We start from the raw sequence: 7,170 nt of genomic DNA, 5'->3' as shown, positions 1-7,170 counted from the left end.
ACACTTGAGTGGATGTGTGTACATGTGTCCATACACAGAAGGTCTGATGATATACAAAAGCTCCAGGTGACGGAGTCATGGGTGATTTATTTTTCTGCCCATGCTTTCTACTTTCTCCACAGTATTTCCAAAGTAGCATTTGTTTCTTTCTCCTGCTAATAAAAGTAATATGTTCCCCCCAATTTTCCGTCTTGCATAGGTATCATTTAATAGTCACATAAAGAGGAAACCTTCCAAATACCTGAAAGGCTCATTCCGTCTCCTGCTTCATATCTTAACTCAAACGATACCCTTTCAGGGGATCTCTCGAACCACCTGACCGAAAACTGCACCCTCCCCACCTCCCTGCTCTATTTTCAGCCGTCATCTACACCACCATGTGCCATACGTTTTACTTCCTTGTCTACTGAGTGCATTTCTCTACTAGCACATTAGCTCTCTGAGGACAGGAGAGGGTTTCATTTTGTTCACTGCTGGAGCCCCAGAGCCTAGAACAATGCCCAGTACACAGAAGGTACTCACTATGTATTTGCTAAAATAATGAATGAAAACACATTTGTTTAAAAAAAAAAAAAAAAGAGGTTTTGCCTTTATTAATAAGAAACAAGTGATATTCAGCTTAAAATAACATTTTTTAAAATGTCGTATCTTTTAATGTATTGTTAGCCCTTTATCGCAGGGACCACTTCAAGCTGATGAAAGCTGTGAAGACTCCTCGTCTTGCTCCCCGCCCGCTCCCAACCTTCCCCTCCCGTCCCCACACACATAAAATCCAGCACAATTTCAGGAGGTTCGGAGACTTCCTTTAGGTCTGTCTATAAACTTCTTAAAGTGTCCACGGATCCCAGGGTTAGAGTATCTGATTTAAAGTGCCACCTGGCTTAGAATCATGATTTCTTCCCTATTCTAATGATACAAAGAATATTTGTGACTCAAATGTGTCTTTCCCCACTCCCACTAGCCAGCTAAACATTAAAGGGATCCCTTCTTCAAAGGACTCACTGCTGAGCAAGGGGTAAGTTCAGCATTTGCAGTTGAGAAGACGATAAACATCCAGATGAAAGCTGAAAAATCTAGTTAATAATCCGGAGATTTCCGAAAGTACAGTTGTTAATAGAGTGTTGCTCAAGTATCTGGTGAGGTGGATTTTTCACTTGTCAGCTGAAGTCTTGTGTCACAATCTCAGATGGAGAGAGAAAAACAGGATCTATTCCACATAGAAGATGCTTTTTGAATTTTATTGTTTAAAGAACAAAATAGAAGGGAATATGCACATCCACCAAAGTGAAGTTTTCCATTAAATAGAAGAGAAATCAAATACTTTGCAACAAAGACCAGCATATTAGATCAGTAAAACGACAACAGCGATTTGACTTTGTGTTTTATTTCAACGGGCACCCTTCGTTCATTGTCTGTAGGAAAACTAGGCTAGATCTCGATGGGCAACAGTCACAGTTATTAAGCAAGGAAATACGCCACCACTTCCGTGCCCTCCTTTATTTCTTTATGTCTTCAGTCTCATCTGGCTCTTTCTCTTGATGCTCTCTTTCCCACCTCATTTCTTTTAACTCTTGTCTGTACTTCCGTTCAATGAACCGCTTCTGATGGGCCATCTGGGGAAAGTTATCTGACACGAGGAGATACATTTTATACTCAATAAAGGGTAGCCTCTGGTGCAAAGAACGACGCAGACTAAACACACACACACACATTCACGAGAAACAGAGCTGTACGTTCCTAGGCAAGAGGCAAACAACTGCTCGGTCTCTTCCCTCGGCTTTTGTCATTCAAAACCCACTGGCAGTCGGCACCTGCACCCTGACGCTAGACTGCGATACCTGATGTGAACTTGAGTATAAAAGGCACCAAAACATATAGGAATGTTAAGACAGATGCGTGGCTTCAGGATGGTTCCAGGTAGGCAGGTGTTTTAACACGGTTCTCCTAGTAAGACGTGATTGTCAGGGAGAGATTACACAATGTAGTCAAGTGGACCTGTGTACTTTTGCAAAGCTCAAACCAAAAGCTCCAAACAAATAATGGTATTATCACCCTGTTAGTTACCAAGAATTAAAATTCCTGAAAAGAAGAAAAAGGTCTGATGGACAGAAGGCATTAAGTCATTATTTCTGATCATCCTATTTTTATAGTTTACCATGGGATACCCAATGCTTCGTCAGCAACAGCAACTCAGGTAGAGCAATTTTATTTGGTTAAAGGAAACGTTTCACTCAATGGTATAGCTTGAGCTATATTTCAGTTGATATTTGACCCTGTGCAGGAATGCTAGACACAGTGAAAATCTTGGTTAAGATCTAAAAATTGTTATGACTCCGTTGTCATTTGTGGCATATAACAAGTACAGAGACAGAGTAAGAAACCAAGGATGGAACGATAATAAAAGTCACTTTATACACTTAGTCAATGAATACATACTTCAACAGCAAACCTCACGAAGGGAGGCGTGCATGAAGGGTGAATGAGAGCTACCCAAGTTACCTGGTAACACGAAGGGAAAAGGACACTCTTCTCCCTAACCAGTTCAACAGTTCCTGCTTTGTATTTAAAAATAGGAAGATTCAGAGATGTGAGAGAGCATGGCATGTTTGGGGAAGAGCACGTTTGTTTTTTGTTAAGAATGAAACATAATAAAAGTGGATATAAAAATATAGCAAATTCCTAAATTACTCCCCCTTTTTAATATAGTGTCCCATCCTCCCCCCCAGGTGAGAGAAGGGACAGGAACAGGGTGGTAGGAAAAGCATCTGAGGCGGGGGGTGAATCAGTAAAGACCCTGTATATCTGAGTCACCGACTAATTATAAACAGAAGAGATACACAGTGACATCTGTATTTTAGAAATGAAACAGGAACAAAATCCTATTCCCTAAATGACAGCAAGTTGATCTTATGCATTGTATAAAACACAGGTTTCAAGTATTCTAAGTACTTTTTAAAAAATAAATCAAAATCCAAAAAAGTTAGCTGTAAAGCAATTTTCTCAAAATGAACCCTACTTCCTCAGTAAATTCTATTCTAAAACCTAGTCTGCATTAAAAAAAAACACCCCCACTCAGATCTGACCACTGATAAACTTTTAGAATGTATCCTCCTAGTTTCCTACGAAGTTATGCTACACACATACGTACACATACACCGTGTAAATGTGTATATATTACATGGACATTTGAATATTTAATCATTTCTGCACCCACCCTCACTTTGGGAGACAACAGCACTGGTACCTCTTTATGGGTACTTTTTAAAACATTCTACTGTAAGTATTTCCCTGTACCACTAGTCTTCAAAAATACTGCTATAATGATTGCAACATACTACAGCATTTGGATAAAGCAAGAATTGGTCAACCACTGCCCACCACCTACTTTTGTACATACGGTCTCCTGGAACACAGACACATCGACTCATCTGCAAACTATCCATTCCTGCCTGCTGCAATGGCAGATTCGAGTAACCGTGACAGACTGTGTGGCTTGCAAAGCTTAACATATTTCCTATCTGGTCCTTTACAGAAAACATTTGCCAACCCCTGGGCTATAGTATCATTTATTTAAGCATTTCCCTACTGTTAATCATGCAGTTTGATTTACTTATGTGTTTTCTGGCTATTATATATCAAGCTGTCACTATTATCGTGGCGTGTGAACTTGAGCTCATAACTCCAGTTGTTTCCTTAAGTTTGGTTCCTAGAAATGAAGTCTCCGGATCAAGGAGGACGGACTTCTTTAAGGACCGGATATAGGCAAACTGCCTTCCAGCAGCTGAAACGATTCACTCTTGCCACTAGGTATGTGGAGGTCAGTCTCTGAACAGGCCCTCTCTCCAGGACTGTTTTATCATTAAAAAACAAACAAAAAAGTTTTGGATCCAGAGAGAACCTTCAGTAACTTTACAGGTAGAAAATGGAATCTCACTTTTATTTCAGTATGTGATCGTGCATTTGTAAATAATGAGTGGAAAAATTCCCTAACAGTGCTAACTTAAAACTTTCAGTGTTTTAGATTCCATGGCCACGGGAACCTAGAAATACTAGCTACTGCCCCCAACCTGTCCTCCCTCCCCCCATCCCAGGAAGCTACCGTTTGCTGATTTCCACTTGGCTGCTGCCCTCTTGCCTTCCCTAGAATCTCCCACAGCTGAGCATCCTGGGCCTCGTGACTTTTAGCTTCCCGCGCTTTGCTCTGTCCCACGTTTGGCTGGTACTTGGAGCGTAATGGAACTGCACTGTGGTGTTTTGCTCACAGACTCTGCTGCGTAGCATAGCCCATCTCAGAAGAAAAATTCTTTGCTAAGCCTTCAACTTACAAGAGACTATGTAGTTTCCTACGTGGCCAATTATGTAATTGAAGTGTTTTCCACCCAGCCATCCTGCTCTTGGGAATCTATCCCACAGAACCAAAAGGACCAACATATAGACATTTACTGTCAACAGTGATTAAAAAATAAAAACAAAAACAGAAAGAATGTCCACCAAAACTAAAAAAGCTAAATAGAATATGGCAAATCCACAGCGTGAAATACTATGCAGCCATTAAGAATGAACTGGGGGCCGCCCCTGATACATTGGGCCGCCCATGATACATTGTTGAGCAACAATAGAAAGATGCAGAAAAGGACATAAATATCTCATACTCGTGAAACAAAAGCCAGAAACTAAAAGGAAAAAACCTTCACTTGTATAAGATTTTAGAAGTATAGAGAAACATATAGAAGAAGATACACTGGGTTCTTCCCATGGGCTACCTGAGCTGAGTGGGACTCCATGCAAGAAAGGAAAATGAAAATCAAAAAGCATTCGGGAATACTTTTCAAAAAAATTATGAGCCCATTTTATACATATCTTACATTCTACTATACTCTAGGAAGTGAGTAATTATAAAGAAAAAAAAGATCACATTTTATCAGCACTTACCATTTTTATATTTCCCCATTTTCTTTCCATAAAACACACATTATGAACATATCATTATAGAAAAAGGGATAGGCTTACATTTCTCCAGTGCATCCATTGCTGCTCCCATTTCCGCTTGCTGAATACTATTAAATAAAATAAAGGTGCAGTTTAAAGATTTTTTTTTCATCAGCACAAGCTATGGCCACACATTATTCAGGTCGATTTTCATGTCTGGTGCATAAAATTTATCTGATTACTTCTGTCACGTACTGAATCGCACAAGTTAGGAATGTACACAAGGCCATGCAGAAACATCATTTATTTGCACAAAGACTATTTATGTTATTTGTTCCACATTTTTAATGGTATAATAAAATGTCTTCCATTTATGTTAGGTCTGAAGTATTTCTTACTTAAGTTTGAACATCTTTAGCATAAAGTTGAGAGAAGAGTAAAAAAAAAAAATGCACGTATAGACAGACTTCCAATCACTTCTCAGTTTAAGATATAAATTAGGGGGTTCAAAGAAATAGGCTAAAATGCATATTTCTTTCTACCTGAGAGAGGATGTTAGTTAGCATTTCCAACAAAGCTCAAGTGAGTGGCAGTAAGAAATCAAATGTCTAATGGCTGTGTCACGCACGTGTCCTATAAAATGCTTGCAGCCATGCTCGGTACCCTGTTGGGTAACTGACACTGGACGGCCCTTACCTGCGTACCAGGTAATGTGGTTTTCTCAAGGTAGCCAAAGCCCCTTATACAAAGGCATTCCCACTGTCCAAGGCAAGGTGGGGACATTAATCCTAGGATTTACTTTGCTACCACCCTTGAACATTCTGTACTCTGAGTTTAAAAAGACAGACTACACAGTTTGGAAATACCAAGCAGGGACTTCTCGGACATACAGAATGTTCATTCAAAGAAATCAGAAGGTTCTCTTCTCATACCTTGGTCCTTTCCCACATCCTATTCTTTCTCCCTTGAAGTACACTGCCACCGTGTAGGTTCTAGCATGGGAGGGTCCTACCGTCTGCAGAGTCCTGAAAGGAAAAAAAAGAACATTAATTATGGTAAGGTGTTATTTCATTCTCACTGCTAACATTTAACTCTAAGAAAAGCCATGTACTTATCACTTAAGACAGAAAAAGGTAAAAATAACAAGAAAATTTAAAAAGTAAGTTTATTTGCTATGCTGACAAATCTGTAGAGAGCTTTTAAAGTAGGAAATTTTAAAAATTCTACACTGGATTTTTACATATCTTTTCCCATTCCCAAAGCATTATAAATAGCATCTGAAGGCTAGCAGTGATGTGTAAAATGTCTTAAATAATTTCAAAGTGTATGTATTCCAAGTATCCTAAGACTAACAAACTTCCAGCAGTGGAAAGTTAACCATTTCAGTCTGTTCATTGTTCTTCAGTGCTAATCACAACCAAAAATGTAACTGCTTGGGGCAATACATCTCAAGCCACATCTGAATGGTTTCATCCTTCATGAATTCTTTCCAATGCCTAGCATCTTATCTAAAAGATCAGAAAATGTATTTAATTTCTGAAACATCCGAGATCATTTCAAAGGTACGCTATAGCTCCAAGTACACAACACAACTGCCAAAAAACAAAACTCCAGGTAGTCTGGATTTTAATGACATGGTGCAGATTTCTAATGCAGTAAAACTGATAACTTTATGGAAAAGGGAAATTAAAAGTAGCCAACAAAGATAATGGAACACACACAGTAATCTTGAAAAAAAAAATGCAAAACAACCCTATCATCTTGATAAAAAAGAACAAGCTCATCGTGTACTTGCATTTGGGGGATTTATGAGAAGGGAGCAGAGTCATTTCCTTTGTGTTTTGTACACTCCGTGGGATGAAAGCACACAGTGGCCACTCTAAGGTAGCACTTATGACAGTAAGCATGCCTGTGCTATGAGAAGTTTATCGTCCTCATTTTATTTATTGGACCTTAATTATCACTTTGATGAGGAAATACTTTGAGCCTTTCATGTAATACAGTTCCGATGGTCATTATGCTTATTAGGTACATATTAAAGTCCTATTTCTAAACATTTGGGGATTTCTCCCAATAAGTAAAGGAAACATTGTTTTGCAGTGACAGCTTCTTGGGACAATTTATAGTAGCTTGCTGTGGGGTGACTCAAACTTCTCTTGGCCTCAGTTCCTTTAGCAAAAAAGCCTATAACGTGTTGGGACTATTAAACAAACACATAAAAAAGGATTTAAAATTCCCAGC

The 7,170-nt window shown here is 39.0% G+C and overlaps 1 protein-coding gene across 2 annotated transcripts in view; it reads right to left on the bottom strand.

The window, feature by feature from the left end:
- Positions 1–562: 562 nt before the first annotated feature.
- Positions 563–7,170, bottom strand: part of DROSHA (drosha ribonuclease III) — a 124,531-nt gene continuing 117,923 nt past the window's right edge. For both annotated transcript variants that reach the window (XM_080803585.1, XM_080803586.1), the window contains 3 exons: positions 5,862–5,954; positions 5,011–5,057; positions 563–1,627 (listed from right to left, as the gene is read on the bottom strand). In XM_080803585.1, the coding sequence (XP_080659711.1) occupies positions 1,497–1,627; positions 5,011–5,057; positions 5,862–5,954 (271 nt within the window). In that variant the 3' untranslated portion in view covers positions 563–1,496. The remainder of the gene's footprint in view (positions 1,628–5,010; positions 5,058–5,861; positions 5,955–7,170) is intronic.

This window comes from Martes martes, assembly GCF_963455335.1.
Source record: "Martes martes genome assembly, chromosome: 5".
Classification (NCBI taxonomy): Eukaryota; Metazoa; Chordata; class Mammalia; order Carnivora; family Mustelidae; genus Martes; species Martes martes.
This window is presented reverse-complemented; position numbering and strand designations above follow the sequence as displayed.